Source organism: Camelina sativa, chromosome 4, assembly GCF_030686135.1.
Source record: "Camelina sativa cultivar CO46 ecotype springtype chromosome 4, ASM3068613v1".
Lineage (NCBI taxonomy): Eukaryota > Viridiplantae > Streptophyta > Magnoliopsida > Brassicales > Brassicaceae > Camelina > Camelina sativa.
The window spans coordinates 29372967-29394183 of NC_141883.1; the positions used below are offsets into that span (position 1 = coordinate 29372967).

The following is a 21217-nucleotide window of genomic DNA, read 5'->3' on the forward strand; positions in this document are numbered from 1 at the left end:
TGACTTTACCGACATGGAAAAAAAGTTTTGGTATAAAAGAATAACAAAGTCGCATAGAGTCCATAGTTTTTTTTTTCCGATTATTATTATCCATTTGTTTCTTCTTCAACAATAATATTCGTATATAATTTGGTGGATCCAAGCATAAAATAAAATTGTGTATGAGAAAAAAAAAAAAAAAAAACAAACAAACGAAAAAACAAGAGCCACATGAGAGATGATGACAAATAATAATTAAAAAAATGTCTCAATTCGCCTCTTCTCATCCTGTGAGCGATGCAAAAAGCTGACGTGTAACCACCAATGAAGCCCACTACGATTGGGCTCTTTGCTTCTCAATCGTCTTCTTTCTCCGTCACGTTTCCGAGCTTCCGCGGCCAGCTTCCGATTAGCTCCTTCTCAGCTTACAACCAGAAGAAGACGAAAAACGTCGTCACTCTTTGCCTTCATTCTGATTCCGATGTCTCCTCCTCTCAAATCGCCTTCACTCGCCGCGCAATTCTCGTCGCGCCACCGCTCCTCGCCGTAGCTGCTTCGATGTTTCTTTCTGTTTCCTCAGCCGCCGCCGCTGCTGAGACTTCTGCGGAATCAGTAGCTCTTCCCTCTCCTCCTCCTCCTGTTGCTGTCACTGCTCCACCTCCGCCGCCTGTTTCTGTGGAGAAGGAAGAAGCGATAACGTCTAGAATCTATGACGCGTCGGTGCTTGGTGAGCCGATGGCTGTTGGGAAAGATAAGAAGAGAGTCTGGGAGAAGCTTTTGAATGCGAGGATTGTGTATCTCGGTGAGGCGGAACAGGTGCCTACAAGAGATGATAAGGTTCTCGAGCTCGAAATCGTTAGGAATTTGAGGAAGCGATGTGTAGAGAGCGATCGTCAGCTATCTATTGCATTGGAAGCTTTTCCTCTTGATTTGCAGGACCAGTTGAATCAATTCATGGATAAGAGGTTTGCTTCTAGTTCGTTGCTGTGAACGAATCTGTATATTCGTTAATTGCAATGTGTTTATGGTTCTAATGGTTCTTGGATTGGTTGCAGGATCGATGGAGAAGTATTGAAGTCGTATGTCTCACATTGGCCAGCTCAACGTTGGCAAGAGTATGAGCCTCTTTTAAGTTACTGTCGAGATAACGCAGTTAAACTCATTGCTTGTGGCACTCCGCTCAAGGTAGTCTTATTGTACTGTATTTTGGGTGTTGAGATGGTAGCCTTACTAATAATATGCATTCGTTCTTTTCAGTCTCATGAGAATTAGCTGTTCCCTGTTTAATTTGATGCAGGTTTTAAGAACTGTACAAGCTGAGGGAATCCGTGGTCTTTCAGAGTCTGAGCGTAAATTATACACTCCTCCTGCGGGTTCAGGGTTTATCTCAGGGTTTACTTCCTTCTCACGTAGTTCTTCGCTCAATATGAATCCCCTCACACAGATTGTTCCGTTTGGACCGAGCTCTTATTTGTCGGCGCAAGCAAGAGTTGTTGAAGATCATACAATGTCGCAAGTTATATTACAAGCAGTTGCAGATGAAGGTGGGACTGGTCTTCTGTTGGTGGTGACAGGGGCAAACCATGTGGAGTATGGGTCAAGAGGAACAGGTTTGCCGGCAAGGATTTCGAGGAAGATTCCGAAGAAAAGTCAACTTGTTGTATTACTTGATCCTGAAAGACAATTCTTGCGGAAAGAGGGTGAATCTCCAGTTGCTGATTTCTTGTGGTATTCTGCGGCCAGACCCTGCAGCAGAAACTGCTTTGACCGAGCAGAAATCGCTCGGGTAATGAATGCGGCTGGTAGGAGACGAGATGCCCTTCCTCAGGTTGATTTTCTATGATTGCTTTGATGAGACTTTCTCTCTGTATGATTATTACTTAGTACTTACTGTATCTGACGTTCTTCATTAAACTCTCAGTTAATTCTGCCCTATCTCTTTTGCTTTTTAGAGTTGTTTTTTTACTTTCTTTTGCTCACTTTGCTTTTTATGTCGCTGATAGAATTTTTCCATTTCTTCCAGGACATTCAAAAAGGATTAGACCTTGGTCTGGTGTCACCTGAGATTCTGCAAAATTTCTTTGATTTGGAGCAGTATCCTCTTATTTCAGAGCTTACACAACGGTTTCAGGTAGTATATCCTTTCTGAAAGATATTCCTTGAGTGAAATTTTGTCTTCGAAATTCTATGCTTTTCGCTGAATAATGTGTTAGCTTTCGTATCCTTCCATGGTATATTACGTTGTCCTGTATCTTCTCTAGCCAGAGTTAATGATGGCTTCAACTGGTTAATAAAACCTTAATTATGATGATCCTCTGTGTTACAGGGTTTCCGAGAAAGGTTGTTGGCAGATCCCAAATTCCTGAATAGATTAGCTATTGAAGAAGCTATATCGATAACAACGACACTTGTAGCTCAATATGAGAAGCGGAAAGAAAACTTCTTTGAAGAACTCGACTATGTTATAACTGATAGCGTAAGAGCATCAGTTGTTGATTTCTTCACAGTTTGGCTGCCTGCACCAACCTTGTCCTTTATTTCATATGCTGATGAGTCAATTGGGCCAAACAGCATAGATGCTCTAAGAGGCCTCCTAGGATCCATACCTGACAATGCATTTCAAAAAAGTCTTGGTGGACAAGAGTGGTCTCTGAATCTTAGGATTGCTTCAGTTATTGTCGGTGGCTTGAAGCTTGCTGGTGTTGGAGTTGTTTCCAGTTTTGCAGCTGTGGGATCTTCAAATGCTTTGTATGCAATACGAAAATTCATTAAACCAGAGTTGGGTGTTGGTGAACAAGCAAAGAGGTCTCCTATGCTGAAGACGGCTCTTGTGTATGGAGGTTATCTGGGAACATCTTCAAATATCCGTTATCAGGTATGATGATGCGCGGTGCTTTATATGTCCACATCAATTTATTATGCTTTTGCATATTATTAGCCAAGGAAGGCCTTTTGATGAAGATCAATATGCTTTGAATTTTTGCCTCTAAAATCATATTACCTTCAATTGCAGATAATTGCTGGTTTAATAGAGCATCGCATTTCTGACGAGCTTTCTTCTCAACCTCTACTTGTAAACATGATATCATTTGTTGTTCGAGTAGCTAACTCGTACTTTGGAACTCAGGTCAGTATTAGGCCTGTACCATGATCTGTTCTTGTGTTCGGTGTCTCTTTTTTTCCCCTTCAAGCAAACATCTCATATTCCTGTTTTGATTATTTCTTGAACTGTCCTGTAACTTCATTGCAACTTTTTCATAAAACGCAGCAATGGATTGATCTTGCGCGCTCTACGGGTCTGCAAACTCAGAAAAGTGTCACAACTTCCAATGAACTCCCCAAGGCGTTGAACCAATCTACAGTGGAATACAGTACTACTGAAGAAGCAAGTATCGATGATCTCAAGAATCAATGATATTTATGCGGCTGTGCGACTAGGTACCAACTGGTAAATGTTTATAATACCTTTTGATCGTTTGGAGGGAAATGTATATTCATTTGAGTTCTATTTTGTATCTTAGCTTGTGGGAAATAATGATTCGTGAATATAATTTCTTCAATTAGTCACGTTGATTTGCCATGATAGTGGATACAAGAGTTTTTTTCTTTCTTTCATTGTTCTTTGCAACTTTGTAATAATTTCACATGTACAGTCGTGTATTGTTTTTAACTATACAGTGCCATAAGCTGTAAGCTGACGATACCTTATGAAGTCAGTATGAATAGGATTGACAGATAATAAGATGAAGAACTTGCCTGTAGTAATTTGCGGTGATGATGACTTTTGAATAAGATTTTCACTGACCTATTTGCAAGGCAATCTGCAATCGTTTTCACTTGTACCAGGGGAGAAAATGTCATTACTCTTTTGAGTTTACGAATATATGAAATATAAACCCAATAACACATTGAAGCTGGCGATGGCGTATCACTTTCTTGGTTTTGCCGTTGGAATCTATCTAAATGATTGATAAAGTAATTCAGGAATCTGTCTACGTAGAAATATGTTGAGTACATGTATCATGTGAAAGGTAATTCAGGCCTTTTGTGGTAATGCTTGTTAGTTTCTGATAATGTGATACTACTGTGTCATGCTTTTGGTTTGTCATTTCCAGCAGTTTTGAGACCCTGTTTGATGCAGCAGGCAAAGGGTAGTCATCAAAGTATGTACACAACTTTCTGAACATTCGATACAATTTGAGGCAGGTACGTTTTGCATTTCTCTGTTGGTTAGGAAATGAATAGCATCGTTATTCTATCCTCGTGGAACATAGATGTGTGTTATAAATATCTCTGTCATATTTGCGATTCGGTTAACTGTAGAATCTGTAAGAATGTAACTTCCGGCATTCTATCCTTAGGATCGTTGATTGATTAGTATTATTCCAGAGAACAAAACAGAGAGAACTTGTAGTTCATTTGGGAATTTTAGTATACAAAGACCATATCTCATGGGTCCAACGCTAGGATGTGTAGAGAATGTTGTAGTCCTAGGTGACACTTGACATTATACATATGTGCACACACCTTCACATTTGTTGAGATTGCATGCTCTTGTTCACGCACATACAGTGTTTAACATTTACTTGCATTATATATGTTAAGTTGCACGTATGGTGAGGAAAATATATACATAATGATTCGTATCATGTACGGTGGTAAAAGTAGTTTAAGTATCCATTTATTCGGTTCTCGATGGTTCAAGTCTTTATACAAAGTTATCTAGTGAACTCATTCTAATAGGAAATTCTAGGGGATACAGGTAAAAATAGTTAACTACGAGAGTTATCACCACCCAAGAACGACATAAACTGCATGATTATTGTGAAGCAGTTCTATAGAAAATGTTGAGATCCAATCCAGACCCTCTCCATTTCAGGTCAGCAATGTCTTCAAGCTCCTTCATCATCTCTTGCGTCAGATGAATCTTCCAATCTCCGACCACACCTTTCCTGAAGAACATGTCATACTTATTTCCACTCCAGTGAACTCCCTCTCCTCTCTCTTTGCTTGTACTTCGCAGCTTCTCGAAGCTACACTCTTTCACGATCTCCTCCACTTTTGTCTTACACCCCAAGAACTCGGCGATCTTCCTCACGGTTTCTTCCGGGTTTGCTTTCAGATCTTCGTAAGTGACAAACATCACACGGTCTCTTGCTTCCCAGAACTCAAGGACGTGTTCAAAGTAGGGACCAGCCGGGACAAGGCCTTTGCAGAACTCCTCGAAGGCTTGTCGGATCGAGATCTCTGTCCCGAACTTGTTGTTGTGGAGATGCCAGAGAGAGACAAAAGTGTCTGCTGGGTGGCGAGTTATGTAAATGAATCTGCAGCCTGAGGTCTTGACAGTCTCCGGCAAGAAAGAGAGAGGAAGATGAGTGCTGAAAAGCCTAGGAGAAGAGATCTCTGTTATGTCCTTGGATGGGTTATCGCCAAACATCTCGATCTCCAAAAAAGGCACGACCTCGTGGGGATTGAGATGATCCAGGTCTTGTATTGAAGATGACGATGATGTTGAGCTGTGTCGGAGAATGGAGGAGGTCAGGGCTTTAAGCCAAGTGGTGCCGGTTTTGGGGAAAGATGCAAGGATGATGTCGGAAGGAAGAGGTTTATAGTGTGCTCGAATGGCTTCCGAGGCAGTGATGAATTCTGGTTTGAACCAGAAGCCTTTGTATCCAATGCGTTGACCATCAACCCACCACTTCGCTTGCGGTGAGACTTGGTCTTGTTGTTGTTGTTGTGGAGTGTCCATGAAGAGAGAGTGACAGAGGAAGATATGTGTTTAGGGCTTTGAAGGGTTTCAATCATTCAATGACTCATGACTTGGGAGGTTTGTTCCTGATATAGAAAACACGTAGCAGGAGTTTTGTTTATTTTGGTACCAAATGGTAGGTAGCTCCGATTAGATCTAGATCCCATGCTTACTACTAAACACCCTCCAAAACAAAACTTGGTACTAGTATTATATGTGTATCAGATCTGCTCTCTTGTGATGACTCTCAAATTCTGTTCACTACCTCAAGTTGACCAGACCACGTCATTAATTTCAAGTTTTTGTTAATCACAGTCTGTGGTCCTTGTAATGTAGTGGACCTTTATAGTTTTGGTTCTCTCTATTACTACTTTTTTTCTCCTTTTAATACCCTGAAAAGTTCTAAACCAATGTGGTTTATTTTTTTGAACCATATCAAAGATATTTGATACTCTGTTTTTTTTTTTCCTTTTAACATGTAGGATGATTGTCAGGATATTTTTAGTCAAACGAAAATATAGAATTAATAAATGGTCTTAAGCATGCTTGTATCGGCATTTTTGCGTGTTAGCGATAGGGGAGGAGGAATGGTGCACAACAAGGGTTACCAATGGGAAACTAGTTTTCTCTGAATTAAACTCTACGTCGTGGACTAAGGTTGCCGGACTTGAAGAAATGTCTTCTCATTATCTGATCGCGGTGGCCAACTCTAGCAGAGGAGGTTGGAGAGTAACAGGTGGAAGACGATGAACTTTTGCAGTAAAACGGAGATTCGGTGCGCAGAGATTTAGTTAGAGAGACGAACAGACGAAGTGATTTGGGGAGTCGTAGAATGGTCGCAGAATGTGTTTACTTGCCCCGGACCTGATATGGTTTCCCATTCCTTCGTTGGCCAAACTGCTATAGTGTGACACGATAGCTGAATTTTTTTTTTTTTTTTGTTTTCAGTTTTATTTTCATTTGTGTTTACTCTGTCTAAATTATTACTCTGTGTTGCTTCAATAACTAAGTAAAGGTTGATTTTTTGTAACTCTTGTTTTAATATTGCATGAGGAGGCTAGGCTTTTAGTGCACCAACACTACCATTACTTACACGCCAAAGAGAGAGGAACTTGAGAAAAACAATTATTTGTTAAAGTAGGCCATAAAAAAAAAACGTTTTGTAAAACATTCAAGACAATTAACGTTATTGGGTTGATCATTATTAGCTAGCGAGATAAATAAATGGGCTCCAGCATCACTCTCTCAACATGTTAGCTTCTTTCATCTTCTCCACCACAACACTCTATATGCGTGTTCCAGGGCGAGAACCAAAATAAACTGTCTTAACTGGTTATCGCGGTATGTATTTCATTCTTGCCATGTATGGAATGGGTTCTTATGTCATCCTGATTGGTTATTTGTGCTCTCACAATAGGTGGATCCTGGATTCCATACCATTGACTATAGTTTGTTCGAGACTTGGTAAAATTTTAACTCAACTTACAAACAATGTGACTTTTTATCACAAACAATGTGATCTAGGATCACATTTGTAAGTGTTTTTACATGGACCACAAACAATGTGATCTATTCCACAATAATTATTCAAACAAATTTTGTTTTTTATCACTACAAATCACCAACCACTTTTTAATGATTAATCAAACTATTAAATGGTATCAAATTTCCATATTAATTTGTCAACTGTTAAAAATTCAATTGGAACTGAAAAGAAAATGTAGTAAAAGTGTAAAACTGTAAAACTGTAAATAACAATCTCTGTCCCCAATGATAGTATAACTTTTAATTATTGATTTATTTCTTCTTATTAAACTGAGAGTTAAAGTGTTTCTTGACTTAATAATTCAGACAGACTTCAGAGACAAGTGCCCCTTTGTCCTTCTCCTCTGTAGGATTCTCTTGTCTTCTCTTCTCTTCTCTTCTGGTATTAGCAAAGATCGAAGATTCTTTTTACTTTGGAATTCCTGAAATTGGGTCAAAAAGATGGGTAACGCGCTTACGTTTCTCTACGGAAAATGCTGCAAACCCACAACGACCGACGAGTCTCTCGCTCCTCACAGCGTCTCCGCTTCTACCGTCGGTGTCTCAGCTCTCGCTCACGACCTTTTCAACTTCGAGAACACTTCCCAGGTCTTAATTTCCTCACTGAAACTTCTAAGTGTCCTTTGATCTACTTCGTCTTCTTTAGCTAATTAAGTGGTTGAAAAGTTCTGATGATCTGATCTTTTACCTGAATTTGGTTCAAAAAGATCTTTAGCTTTAGGGTGGTCTTCAGAATATTGTAACCAAAGTTATACAACTGGGTTTTGCTTAAACTGATACATCAGAAATTGAGTTTGATGATTGACTTTACTTCTAGGTTCCTCAAGGGCTTGGGAGGTATGTTCAATCGTCCAGAAAAGCTCAAGCAAAATGGTAAAACAACAACACTACATTAGTTTACATGTTTCGTCTAGTATAAATTATGTGATCTTTGATGTGTGACTCTTGTTTTTTCATGTCTCTAAGGTATAGAAAGATACTTGAGGCATGGAAGCAAGCCAAACCTCCACCACAGACAGCAGAGGAAGCTACTAGGCTTGTTACTGAGGTGTTACAAAGGAATCAGAAAGCTGATGTTGAGGTATGTTTTTTGAAATGAGTATCAAATAACTAGAGATGTTTAGATTCCATACATTGTATGAGTATTGGGTGATTAATGTTGGTTTATGACAGGGACTTTTGTCCTTTTATGGACTCCCTTTGCCTCACACTCTGGTTGAGCACTCTACTCAAGGAGCTCCTGTGTCTTTGCCTGAAGGGATTCTTTTCGAATTTCAAACGCTTCCGGTTAGTATTACTTGAGTACCAATTATAAAGGAAAAAAAAAAAACTTGTTTTGGGAATTGATATTGTTGCTGATCAGGCTTGTGTAATGGAAAATAAGGTTGATCCAAAAGCTGTGGCAGATGGAGACACCATCACAGTGTATGTCAGTACTTCAGAGCCGGTCGTGGCATCTTCTGTTCCTAAGGAAGTCAATCTTGCTGCGGTTCAAAGAGCAAAAGCACGCGAGCAGAGGAATTACCCAAAAGCAGATGAACTTCACCAAAAGATCATTGATTCTGGTTACAGGGTACTAAATATTCAGAATGAGGAAGTGCTTGCTCGGAAGTTCAGAATTAGACTAAAGTAAAAAAAATCACTCTTTACCTTTAAGAAAAAGCTCATTTAGATCGCATATTCCATGGATTGTTTGTTAAGTGAAGCTGTTTGGTTATGGAAAAATAAATAGGGGAATAGATGCTCCGGAGAGCCAAATGCCGTTTGGGAAAGAGTCACAACAAGGGCTTCTTAAGATTGTTCAATGGAAAAGCTTGAAGGTGTTAGTTTATGGAGAAGATCAATATGGACGATGCTTAGGTGATTTATACTGCAATGGGATTTTTGTACAGGTAGTAAAATTACTTCCCTATACTTTTCCTTCCGTTATGATACAAACTATGTTAAAACCATTTTTTCGGTTTTTATGTAGGAGGAAATGCTAAAGAAAGGTCTTGCTTGGCATTACATAGCTTGTGATAAACGCACCGTTCTCGCAAAGGCAAGATTAGTAAATCTCTTTAGTTTCTTCGTATTGTATTTTCTGAGTATTAATGGTTCATATTTGTGTGTGTGTATGAAATCAATCAGTGGGAAAAGGAGGCAAGACAGAAACGCATTGGTTTGTGGGCTTCTTCCAATCCAGAGAAGCCATGGGACTGGAGAAAGAACAATAGGCGTGAATAGACACAATTGACTCTGCTTGGATATAAACGCAAACTGAAGAAATCAGCCTTTAAAACATTCAGAGAGATTTCAGATTTATGATTATTGAGGTTTTTTTTTTTTTTTTTCTAATTCTACTAGCGCATTCCATTGTAAGTGACTAAGTGGTGTGTAACATTTATTTGATAAAACATTATTGAACCTAAGTAGAAAATCTATATAATAATAATAATCCGAATAAATGCGACCAACAGTTGTGTTTTTTCAATCGTACTTTTTGGATATTTTTTGAAAAGTCATGATGGATCATTAAAACGGTTATTTATGAAAAGTTACAACTGTTCACTGTAAAGTTGTGTTGATTGGAACATTCGTATCTTTTGAAATATATATATATATATATATTCGTCTGTTTGAACTGTTTTCATTTTTTTTTGTCATGACACAAAATCAACTAAAATTTCAATTTCAACGGTTTCTACATTTTTCTAAATTATTTTCTAGCATTCATTTTTTAACAAAAGATTTTTGGAATGATGAATCTAATTTACATCTTTTAGTTAATTTTAAATATAAAAGTTTAATAAAAATACCTAGAGTGTTTTTCCAAGAGTTAGATGGATTACATAGTGAGTTTTTGGATTTGACTTTTCAATATGGTAATAAAGATGCTTTCATATATAAAAATTTAATAAAAATACCTATATATAATAGCAATCCGAATAAATGTCATCAAAAGTTGTGTTTTTTCAATCGTATTTTTTAGATAATTTTCCAAAAAAATATGTAGAAAAATTAAATTGTGTGTTTTACAAAAAGTTGCGATTGTTCATTATAACGGTTTTTTGTAAAGTTGCAACTGTTCATTGTAGAGTTGTGTCTATTTGAATATTCGTATCTTTTGAAATCTATATAAATTTGTCTGTTTGAACTGTATTTTTTGCCATGACACAAAATAATATAAAATTTCAATCCCAACGGTTTTTATAGCTCTCGAAATTATTCTCTAGCATTCATTCTTTAAAATGTAAAGAGATTCCTCCAATTCTTGATTTTACAAAATATTTTTGGAATGATGAATCTAATTTACAACTTTTAGTTAATTTTATACATAGAGTCTTTTTCCAAGAGTTAGATGGATTACAAAATTCAACTTTTGGATTTGACTTTTGAATATGGTAATAAAGATGCCTTTTATTTAAAAGCAGTTTATATGAGTTTATAGGTATAATCAAATATAGACACAACAATTGCGATTTTTCGTAGTACCTTTTCGTAAAAAAAATCTTTTTCTTTGTTTTTTTAATTCAAACGGTTGTATCTGTTCATTGTAGAGTTGTGTCTTTTCACTATATTTTATTTATATTTTTTTCATCACAACTTTTCGTTCTAATAGGTGTATCTATTTAAATAATCATTCTTTTTGAACTCTCTTTATATATGTCTCTTCATCACTGATTAATAAGTTCGTTGAAACAAATTTTCTATTTTATGTTGAATCTAGATAATTGAATATATTCTATAATCTAGCTAAAATTTTAGATGATTATAGCAATAGAGAAAAATACAACTTAATATTGAATTTACAGTTGTGTCTATTTATCTTAACTTTTCGTTTAAAAAATATAATAAATATCTGAATAAATAAGAGCAACAGTTGCGACTTTTCGTAGTACATTTTTGTAAAAAAATCATTTTTTTTTAAACTCAAACAGTTGTATTTGTTCATTGTAGAGTTGTGTCTTTTCACTATATTTTATTTATATTTTTTCATCACAATTTTTCGTTCTAATAGGTGTATCTATTTAAATAGTCATATCTTTGAACTCTCTATATATTTGTCTCTTCATCAATAACTTACAAATCATTGTTCGTCGAAACAAAATTTTCATTTTATGTTAAATATAAATAATTTGAATATTAATATCTAATGTTTAATGTTATTCTATAATCTAACTAAAATTTTAGAAACGATTATAGTAATATAGAAATTTAATAAAACTTAATATAGAAATTAAAGTTGCGTCTATTAAACGTCACTTTTAGTTAAAAACTATTTTAATATTTAAAATTTATTTTATTTTGTTCTTAAGAGTTGTATATTTTAATTTTAATTTTTTGTTGATATTGTTTCACTCATTATTAAATATATTTTTAATTATAGTTCTTTAATAGAAAATTACATTACTCATTATAATCATTAGTTCAATATTTTCAGTAATGATCACTTTTTCATATATATATATATTTTTAAATTTTAGCTCTTTACCATAATTCTTCATAAAAATATCTTATATTTATAATACTTTAAACTGTTATAAATTTTTATTTTAATGATTGTGTTTTTAGTAACAGTTTATGTATTCAAACTATTCTATTACATTCAAATAATTTCATAATGTATAATTTTAAATTTTAAAATTCTTTTTTTTTAATATTTCCCGCGACATTGCGGAGGTCTGAATTCCTAGTTATTATAATAACTCTAATATTATTATCTTTAAATATGAATTATCGAGTATCCTGATTTAGACGATGACATCTCACCTACTAGTTCGTGATACTGTGTGAATATCACACAAGTATCCAAGTTTAGACATGTTACTAAAAAAAACAAATATTATCACAGAACAGGTTTTAAAATTCCAAAAAAAATACAAAAGATATTTTTGAAGCTTAGAGAAGAGATAATTAAATTATTAAGATATTTTCCTATTAAAAAATTCTATAAAATATATATATATATATATATATATATATATTATGTGTTATAGTTTGTGTGTAACTTTTAATTCCAAATATGATATTTTATTATATGATGGCGATGCCACGTAAGTAAAATATAGAGGACGTTAACCAATCTTCTTCTTCTTCATCTTCTTCTCTCACAAACCAAATCAAACACATTTTTAAAAACATTTCTTCTTCGCCGGAGAAATTTTTCTGTTAAAGTCTCTTTCTCCGGTAAAGAAGAAAAATGTCTCCTACGATTAAAGCACCTCTCTTACCCAACCAAGAGCCTTCATCATCATCATCATCGGAGAGCCATGGCTCATTCGCCGGAGCTGTGTTTAACATCTCAACGAGCATCGTCGGAGCTGGGATTATGTCGATTCCGGCTGCGTTTAAAGTTCTGGGTGTTATCCCATCTATTTCGATAATCGTGATCATAGCTTGGCTCTCCAATGTATCAGCTGGGTTTTTGATGAAATCGACCCTCGTCGGAGAGTCAACGACTTACGCCGAGTGATGAAGGATTCGTTTGGGAAAACTGGTGCCGTCGCTGTTACGATTGTTTCAATGGTCGTCACTTTTGGGTCTATGATTATTTTCTCGATTATCATTGGTAAACAAGATTTAATTTTTGGTCTTTCACAAAAATTGGAACTTTTTCACAAACCCTAAACCCTTTGGATTGGATTGATCCACAAGCGATATTGTTTTCTCATTGTCAGGTGATGTTCTATCGGGTAATGAAAAGGATGGGATTGTACATTTGGGTCTTCTTCAAGAATGGTTTGGTTCTCATTGGTGGAATACAAGGTTCTTTGGTTTGTTGTTCATCTTTGTCTTCCTCTTCTTTCCTTTAGTCTTATGCAGACGCGTAGGTACGCTTCTTTTTTAACCAAAATTCATGTTTTTATGAAACCTCCTCAATGCATTTTGGTCTGATGATTTTTGTCTGTTGATTGTTTATGTAGAGAGATTAGCATTAAGTTCTGCAATCTCGTTTCTGCTAGCGCTACTCTTTGTTGTCATAAGCTCGGTGTTAGCGATTATAGCAATCGTTCAAGGGAAAACAAAGACTCCTAGACTCTTTCCAGACCTCAACGATGGTGGTTTATCGTTTTTCAGTCTCTTCACTGCTTCCCCTGTTATTGTTACAGCTTTCACATTTCATTTCAATGGTGAGTATCAAGAATTAAGAACCAAGAACCTATCTTCTACTCTACTGTTGAAGTTTCTTGATTCTAAAGTTATGATTTTTGACAAAACATTATTGTAGTCCATCCAGTCGGATTTGAACTGAAAGATCCATTAGATGTGCTATCAGCAACAAGGGTCTCTGTGATTCTATGCGCTACAATCTACTCAGCTACTGGTCTTTTCTGTTACCTTCTGTTTGGGGATTCCACCATGACAGATGTTCTAATGAACTTTGATCAAAGTACCAATTCTTCCATTGGTTCATTACTAAACGACATTGTGAGAGTCAGCTACGCCATTCACCTCATGCTTGTGTTTCCTCTACTCAACTTCTCTTTAAGAGCCAACCTCGACGAACTCTTGTTCCCTATGAAGCGTTCTTTGGTGGAAGACAACAAAAGATTCTTTGGACTCACTTTTCCATTACTGATATCTTGTTTCTTGGGTGCCATTGCTATACCAGACATCTGGTACTTCTTTCAGTTCTTAGGATCAACTTCTACAGTCACTATAGCATTCATCTTTCCAGCTGCTATTGTCCTAAGGTATATGCAGCCCTTAATGCCTCTTCTGTGATTCTGAATGAATCAAGTTTGAATCTTATCAGTTGTTTTGAAAACTGGCAGGAATGTAAATGGTTTCTCGACTTTAAGAGAGAAGATTGTAGCTTCAGTAATGCTTGTTCTTGCTGTTGCCACAAGTATCATCGCCATTTCGACAAATATATACACTTTCACAGCAACAGAAGAGATATGAAAAGCTTTCAGGAGTGTCTTTTCTTCATCAATTTGTTAAATGGGTAGGGCTTGTGTACATTTATCCTACGTTTGTTTGATGAAACATCATTGAACCAAGTAGTGACATCAAATTTGCAAATCTGTAATGTGATATAAATCAAATATCTTTTTCTTGCAAAGTCGTAAGTGAGAGACAAACAAAGCCATGCTGAGCCTAATAATATTTTTAGTACCTTGTGCAGCCATCTGCTCTAAACAACAAGATGCAGCCTCTGCGAAAATTGTCATGCTTATCAAAATCACGAAAGATTGGCTTTTTTGGCTACACAAACAAAAAGGGACACGAACCGTTTTGTTTTATTATGGGTTGATGTATAGAGAACTAGTCTCTATGATTACATTACAGTAGTATAAATAAGTCCATCGAAAACCTTATTATACTACAGTGACTATATAAACAAAGGGTAATTTTTACCGACCATCCTGATTCTGACGATGACATCGTCTCTCTCTCTGATGGCGAAGCACGAAGGCAGAACTTTTCAGATCGATATCACCATGGCAGGTTCGAACCAAAATTCTTATACTTTAAGGCCTTTGATTATGAAATTCCAAGACCCAGAACCTATGTTTTGGGGATTATGGTGTTGGGTTAAGTTAGGGGATTCTCTTGATTTCGTTTCAGATTAGTCCAGGGCTTTGTTGAAATTTTCATGTGTGGCTATTGTGTTATCACTCGAGTGATTGTGAATTGGTGTAGGAATTGAGATTTTAGGGTTTATGGGTGTTTGATTTGTGTTGTGTTCGTAATCGATCTTTTTTTTTTTTGAATTGCAGAAGGGTATCCATTTGAGACTCCAAAGATGCAATTTTCAACCAAAGTTTGGTAAGAAGATGATGACTCTTGTTTCAATTTTTTTTGTAAGGTCTTAGCTTTTTGATCTTTGAGTTTCGAAAGGAAGTGTCTTTTTGCTGAAAAGCTTAACCAATGTCCTGTTGCATCTTTTAATAGAACTCAAAGCGTTCATGAGCTTGTCGTATGGACCAGTTAGAGAATGATGTTTGCTTATCTCTCATTAGTTCCACCTTGATAATCAAAGTAAATAAGCTCTGAGAAGCTTTGTTAGTTATCTGTAATTTTGTTATTGAGATTGAAAAATGTGTAAGAAACTTAAATTGCTTGGTACTATAGAAGTTTATAGAGATTGAATCGGTTGTTAATGCACAACTATTCATCTCTGTCATGGGGTAAATGTTTTGGTAGTATCATAGTTATTTTCTGCTAATGTCGTATCTGTAGTCAGAAATTCATTCTGTGGTAGCGTTGTTTTAAAGGGTCACTCGTAATGTGGTTGTATGTTAGTATGTTCATGCAATGTGTGCTAATTAAAGGTTTATCTTTGTTGATGATTCATGTTAATCAAACCCACATGCACCCAAATAGTAGTAGTCAAAGCGGGGCAATATGCTTGGATGTGTTCAAAGACCAATGTTACTCTGAAGACAGCTCTTGTTTCAATCCAGGCATTACTCTCTGCACCTGAGCCCAAAGATCCTCAAGATGTTGCTACAGCTGAACAGGTTATTATTCTACCTCATATTCACACTCCAATTAGCGGAATTAGGCTGGCTCTGAAGACAGCTCTTTATTGATGATTCATGTTAATCAAACCCAATGCGCATTTCAGAGAAGTCTATCAAACGAAGATACAAGCTTTAAACCCGTGGATTTGTTGATTCATAGGTTGAAGAATTTGGAGTTGATGTCAAAACATGGTCCATAAGCTTTGGAGACAGAACAACCATCGGTTAGAAGTATTCTTGTCCAGTTCAAGCTTGCAAGTAAGTACACCTGTGCTTTGTCCATCATGCTGCAAAGTAGTCAGATACATTTTTTTTTCTTTGTTATATCATTAATAGCTGATTTTTGTTAGATTTATAGATTTAGAGCATAAAACTATTATCATCACAAAATATATTTTTGAAGTGTTCCTTTCAGAAATTTCAATATTCAGTGGTGTAGTTGTTGTGTAAACTTAATTGCAATTATGACAGTGGGCACTGGCCACTGGGCAATATGTATTTATTACGATGCACGTAAGTAATATAGAGGACGTTAACCAAATCTCTTCGTCGTCTTCTTCTTCTTCTTCTTCTTTCACAAATCAAATCAAACACATTTTAAAACCATTTCCTCTTCGCCGCCGGAGAAATTTTCTGTTAAAGTTCTCTTTCTCCGGTAAAGAAAAAAATGTCTCCTGCGATAAAGGCACCTCTTTTACCAAACCAAGAGCCTTCTTCATCATTATCATCATCATCGGAGAGCCATGGCTCCTTCGCTGGAGCTGTGTTTAACATCTCAACGAGCATCGTCGGAGCTGGGATTATGTCGATTCCGGCTGCGTTTAAAGTTCTGGGTGTTATCCCATCTATCTCGATAATTTTGATCATAGCTTGGCTCTCCAATGTATCAGCTGGGTTTCTGATGAAATCGACGCTCGTCGGAGAGTCAACGACTTACGCCGGCGTGATGAAGGATTCGTTTGGGAAACCTGGTGCAGTTGCTGCTACGATTGTTTCAATGGTTGTCACTTTTGGGTCTATGATTACTTTCTCGATTATCATTGGTGAATTTTTTATTTTGGGTCCTCAAAAATTTGAAATTTTTTTTCACAAACCCAAAAACCCTTTGGATTGAATTGATCCACCAGCGATATTGTTTTCTCATTGTCAGGTGATGTTCTATCGGGTAATGAAAAGGATGGGATTGTACATTTGGGTCTTCTTCAAGAATGGTTCGGTTCTCATTGGTGGAATACAAGGTTCTTTGGTTTGTTGTTCATCTTTGTCTTCCTCTTCTTTCCTTTAGTCTTATGCAGACGCGTAGGTACGTTTCCTTTTTAACCAAATTCATGTTTTTATGAAACCTCAAATGCGTATTGGTCTGACTAGAAAAGTATTTTGACTGGTTCATGGTTTCTGTAGAGAGATTAGCATTTAGTTCTGCCATTTCGTTTCTGCTTGCTCTACTCTTTGTTGTCATAAGCTCGGTGTTAGCGATCATCGCAATCGTCCAAGGGAAAACAAAGACTCCTAGACTCTTTCCAGAACTCAAAGATGGTGGATTATCGTTTTTCAGTCTCTTTACTGCTTGCCCTGTTATTGTTATTGCACTCACTTTTCATTTCAATGGTAAGAACCTGTCTTTTACTACTGTTTTATTCCCTGATTCTTAAGTAATGATTTTGACAAATTATTGCAGTCCATCCAGTCGGATTTGAACTGAAAGATCCATTAGATGTGCTGTCAGCAACAAGGGTCTCTGTGATTCTGTGCGCTACAATCTACTCAGCTACTGGTCTTTTCTGTTACCTTCTGTTTGGGGATTCCACCATGACAGATGTTCTAATAAACTTTGATCAAAGCACCAATTCTTCCATTGGTTCATTACTAAACGACATTGTTAGAGTCATTTACGCCATTCACCTCATGCTTGTGTTTCCTCTATTCAACTTCTCTTTAAGAGCCAACCTTGACGAACTCTTGTTCCCTATGAAGCTTTCTTTAGTGGAAGACAACAAAAGATTCTTCGGACTCACGTTTCCATTACTGATATCTTGTTTCTTGGGTGCCATTGCTATACCAGACATTTGGTACCTTTTTCAGTTCCTAGGATCAACTTTTACAGTCTCTATAGCTTTCATCTTTCCAGCTGCCATTGTCTTAAGGTATATGCAACCCTTCTTGATTAATTCCTCTTCTGTAATTCCGAATGAATCAAGTTTCAAGTCTTATCAATTGTTTTGATGTGTTTTGAAAACTGGCAGGAATGTGAATGGTTTTTCGGCTTTAAGAGACAAGATTGTAGCTTCAGTAATGCTTGTTCTTGCTGTTGCCACAAGTATCATCGCCATTTCGACAAATATATACACTTTCACAGCAAAAGAAGAGATATGAAAAGCTTTCAGGAGTCCTTTTTCTTCATGATTTTGTTAAATGGTGGGGTTGTGTTACATTTATTCATCTCTATGTATAATAGGTTTGTAAGAAGTGTATTTTGATAGCAACTTCAGGAAAAATGTCTGTATTTGGAAAAATAATAAATCAATGAGACAAAATATTTCTTCAATATTATTCCACAGCTCATAAGCCTCAGATGATTATGTAATGATCAGAATTCAGAACTTGAAGAGAAGTTTCAACTTCAAGCATTTCACCTAGTCTCAACTATTTTTTAAGAAAATCACATGTAACTCCTAAAATTATCTTTCTGTTATCGAAAAAGATGTTTCCTTCACCTAGTCTCAGCTGTATGTATAGGTGTAAATGTACCTATTAATTCATGAGCGATTGAATTTGTAGCAAAATCTATTGTTTTTTTCATTAACTCAAAATTTGACAACATTTCAAACAACTTAATGTTAAAACACAAGATATATGAGTCGATTGAGATAGCATTTGTTGTTGATTTCTACCAAAGATTTCTACCAAAAGCTTTTCTCAAACAAGCCGCAGATAGTGAGAAGAGTTCCTAAGACCTGCACAATTCATGATCATAGTAAGAACTCAGCATAATCTACTTTGTTTACTGTATGAGTCATTGCTGTAAAAACTAACCTTCTAATGTTCTTTGAGGGAACAAGTATTCCTCGCTTCTCGAGGCTCTTGAATCGATCTCTTGCAAGAGTGCAACATGCCTATCAAAATTAAGAGAACGACTGTTTCAGTTTTTTAGTCACTAAGAAATTTCACAAGGACCAAAACGTTGGATTCTGGGAACAAAGAGTATACCTTCAGCTTACGAAGTGACCCAGTCATCTCTTCTGTCAAGAGGACTTGAACTGGTGGAGCCTCAAATCTGAAACAAACAGTCAATTTTCAGAACTATAAAATGTAATTTGATCAGAATGAGCAAGAAAATGTATAGGTGTAAAGAAGGATTCAGTTTCATACTTGTACTTTCCCAAACGAGGAGGACGTATCTTTAGCACTTCCTGCTTAGCGACGACCCGTCGTAAATGTTTATTCTGTTTATCCTCATCTTCTCGGGCTATTTCTTTTAAGATATTGGGTAAACTACAATGCAGAAACAAAAAAGAAGAATAGTTAAAACAAGATTTTGTGTAGGTGTGATTTAATAAGTAATCAGAGACATCATCAAGACATATTAAAATCGCAAAATACCTGTCAATTTCCTTTGAGATCTGCTTTTTAGCCTTTTCCTTTGTCTCTTTTTTTCGCAGAGCCTTTTGCCTACATCGCTTATTTAATTCCACGCGGGTAACCCTCTTTGTTTTTCTTGCGAAACTGCAGTACAAGAATTTCAAACACATGAAAATCCAACTCTTTGCTGATGGAGTAAGTAAAAGAAATATAATACTGTCTTCCAAGAATCAGAGAGCTTCTTACTTGTTACCAGCCTCTGACACTTCATTCTCAACTTCTTCATCATCTTCATCTTCATCTTCACCATCACCAAGACTTTTGTCCACTCCAAGAAAGTACCTCTGAGATAGGTAAATACAAAAGCCGTATGGATTAAACTAAATTCAATGCTTATCTTTCAATTATTTAATCGATTACAAAACAAGCAAAAGACTCACCTCATCTTCACTGACTTCATCTCCATCAATAGTCAGAGGAACAGGTGCAGGCCCTAACTCAGTTTTGTAAACTTTCTGCATTTCTTGAGCAACGGCTTCAGCCAACATATCCTGCAATACAAAAAAGAGAAGTGAATGCATGATTCGCACACAAGACTAGGATGATAAAAAGAGCTCAAATCTGTGGAACTTAGTTAATAGATAAATACCTGGTGACTTTCAGTTGTAGGGTTGTATGAGCATCCTGGATGTTCAATTTCTACTGCTGGAATAATTGAAGGTTTTTTGAAAATCTGTACACCAGAAAAGGAGCCAACTGAGTCACCGTCCCAAACAAACTAATTTATCCATTACAGAAACAACAACAGCAAACAACTCTAATTACAGGAGACACATTACCTTTCTAGGATTGGTCTCAAGTTCTCCTGCAAGAATTTTTTTCGAAACGGAAATGTTAAATCATGACATAGAAAAAGTTATGATTAAGAAGCAACAAGAAAGTAAACATTAACTAAACAGACCTTTATTATCATCACCCCACAAGTCCACCATTTCAGAGGAATCGTCACCAACATTCTGAAAAGAAAGACAAAACATCATATGAAATAAGCTCTCCAGAACAACAATGTAGAGACGATCAACAAAAATCTTATAAAGCTAGAAAATCATATCATAAAAAAAAAAAAAAAAAAAAAAAAAACTCACCTTTTGAACTTGTTTAGATGTTTTATCTTCTGTAACAATTGTTGCCTTCTTACTTTTCTTCAACTTTGGCTTTGAAGATGGCACTAACTGGACAAATGGGTTCTTCTTCATAATACTGTCATAACGGAGCACTCTCTCTCTACGTTTCTCAATCTTTCTCTTCACCGGAAGGTCTGATACGCAAAACATCACATTCAAAATCAAATAAAAACTCTTTTTTTTTTTTTTTGCATTCTAAAATATCAAATCCCATCCATGAACGTTCTTCTCATAACTCCCATCAAAACTAATGAAGCAGCTAAATAAGTAATCTTCATCAAACAAACCAAACTCTAAATATTAAAGGGCAAAGGAACAAACCATGAGATTTATCGACGTGGAAGAGGTCCTCGCTGGGAGCAGCGGAGAGATTGCCGCCGGAGAGAGCATCTCTGGTAGACTTCTGGAAGAAATCTTCAATATCCTCAGTGCTTATGTTAGCCCTCCATGCTTTTTTCCCTTTCCTTGAAGTTTTCGCCTTCTTCCCCATTTTTTTTTTTCTCTGTCTCTCTCTACCGGCGGCGCGAAGGTAAAACGAAAGAGAGAGAAGCAAAAGGAGATGGTTGCAGAAGAGGACACTAGGGGTAAAAGTAAGTAGGGCTTACAGATATCCTTTATGGGCCTTATGTTGCTCCATTTCCCTCTAAATGGGCCCATATCATCCTTTTGATTTTCCTTTTTCCTCTTTAATTTTTTCTAAACAAAGAAATTTATGTTAATTAAAATAA

General features: G+C 36.3%; 4 protein-coding genes and 2 pseudogenes across 13 annotated transcripts; 4 read left to right on the forward strand and 2 right to left on the reverse strand.

The window, feature by feature from the left end:
- Positions 1–13: 13 nt before the first annotated feature.
- LOC104782518 (protein RETICULATA-RELATED 5, chloroplastic) lies at positions 14–3546 on the forward strand. The gene is made up of 7 exons (XM_087511773.1): positions 14–944; positions 1035–1164; positions 1277–1807; positions 2003–2110; positions 2306–2854; positions 2993–3106; positions 3248–3546. Exons 1-7 carry the CDS (start codon positions 304–306, stop codon positions 3392–3394), a joined length of 2220 nt encoding a protein of 739 aa, XP_087367899.1. The 5' UTR covers positions 14–303; the 3' UTR covers positions 3395–3546.
- Positions 3547–4798: 1252 nt separating this feature from the next.
- Positions 4799–5728, reverse strand: LOC104784315 (cytosolic sulfotransferase 18 pseudogene; annotated as a pseudogene).
- A 1799-nt stretch (positions 5729–7527) lies between these two features.
- On the forward strand, positions 7528–9729 carry LOC104782519 (staphylococcal-like nuclease CAN2). 2 transcript variants are annotated; one of them, XM_010507469.2, is made up of 8 exons: positions 7528–7861; positions 8091–8146; positions 8240–8354; positions 8447–8560; positions 8658–8902; positions 9006–9165; positions 9246–9314; positions 9404–9729. In XM_010507469.2, the coding sequence occupies exons 1-8, from the start codon at positions 7715–7717 to the stop codon at positions 9497–9499; spliced, it is 1002 nt and encodes a 333-aa protein (XP_010505771.2). In that variant the 5' UTR covers positions 7528–7714; the 3' UTR covers positions 9500–9729. The 2 variants fall into 2 exon arrangements, with proteins under 2 accessions (XP_010505771.2, XP_010505769.2); XM_010507467.2 differs by having other exon boundaries at positions 7546–7861; positions 8637–8902.
- Positions 9730–12343: 2614 nt separating this feature from the next.
- Positions 12344–14321, forward strand: LOC104782520 (amino acid transporter AVT6D-like; annotated as a pseudogene). Its single transcript, XR_015597270.1, has 5 exons — positions 12344–12824; positions 12934–13086; positions 13180–13386; positions 13485–13950; positions 14032–14321. The product of XR_015597270.1 is annotated as an amino acid transporter AVT6D-like (transcript).
- Positions 14322–14324: 3 nt separating this feature from the next.
- On the forward strand, positions 14325–18271 carry LOC104782521 (amino acid transporter AVT6D). 8 transcript variants are annotated; one of them, XM_010507474.3, is made up of 9 exons: positions 14325–14707; positions 14980–15028; positions 15587–15723; positions 15831–15984; positions 16617–16769; positions 16877–17029; positions 17128–17334; positions 17405–17870; positions 17970–18271. In XM_010507474.3, the coding sequence occupies exons 5-9, from the start codon at positions 16628–16630 to the stop codon at positions 18097–18099; spliced, it is 1098 nt and encodes a 365-aa protein (XP_010505776.1). In that variant the 5' UTR covers positions 14325–14707; positions 14980–15028; positions 15587–15723; positions 15831–15984; positions 16617–16627; the 3' UTR covers positions 18100–18271. The 8 variants fall into 8 exon arrangements, with proteins under 8 accessions (XP_010505776.1, XP_087367143.1, XP_010505773.1 ...); XM_087511017.1 differs by having other exon boundaries at positions 15887–15984; XM_087511018.1 differs by having other exon boundaries at positions 14371–14707; positions 15590–15723.
- A 226-nt stretch (positions 18272–18497) lies between these two features.
- Positions 18498–21103, reverse strand: LOC104782522 (ribosome biogenesis protein NOP53). Its single transcript, XM_087511020.1, has 12 exons — positions 20811–21103; positions 20451–20623; positions 20267–20321; positions 20145–20170; positions 19955–20038; positions 19746–19856; positions 19552–19649; positions 19327–19449; positions 19096–19218; positions 18934–19000; positions 18760–18839; positions 18498–18680 (listed from the first exon to the last, which is right to left on the reverse strand). Exons 1-12 carry the CDS (start codon positions 20977–20979, stop codon positions 18674–18676), a joined length of 1116 nt encoding a protein of 371 aa, XP_087367146.1. The 5' UTR covers positions 20980–21103; the 3' UTR covers positions 18498–18673.
- Positions 21104–21217: the final 114 nt, after the last annotated feature.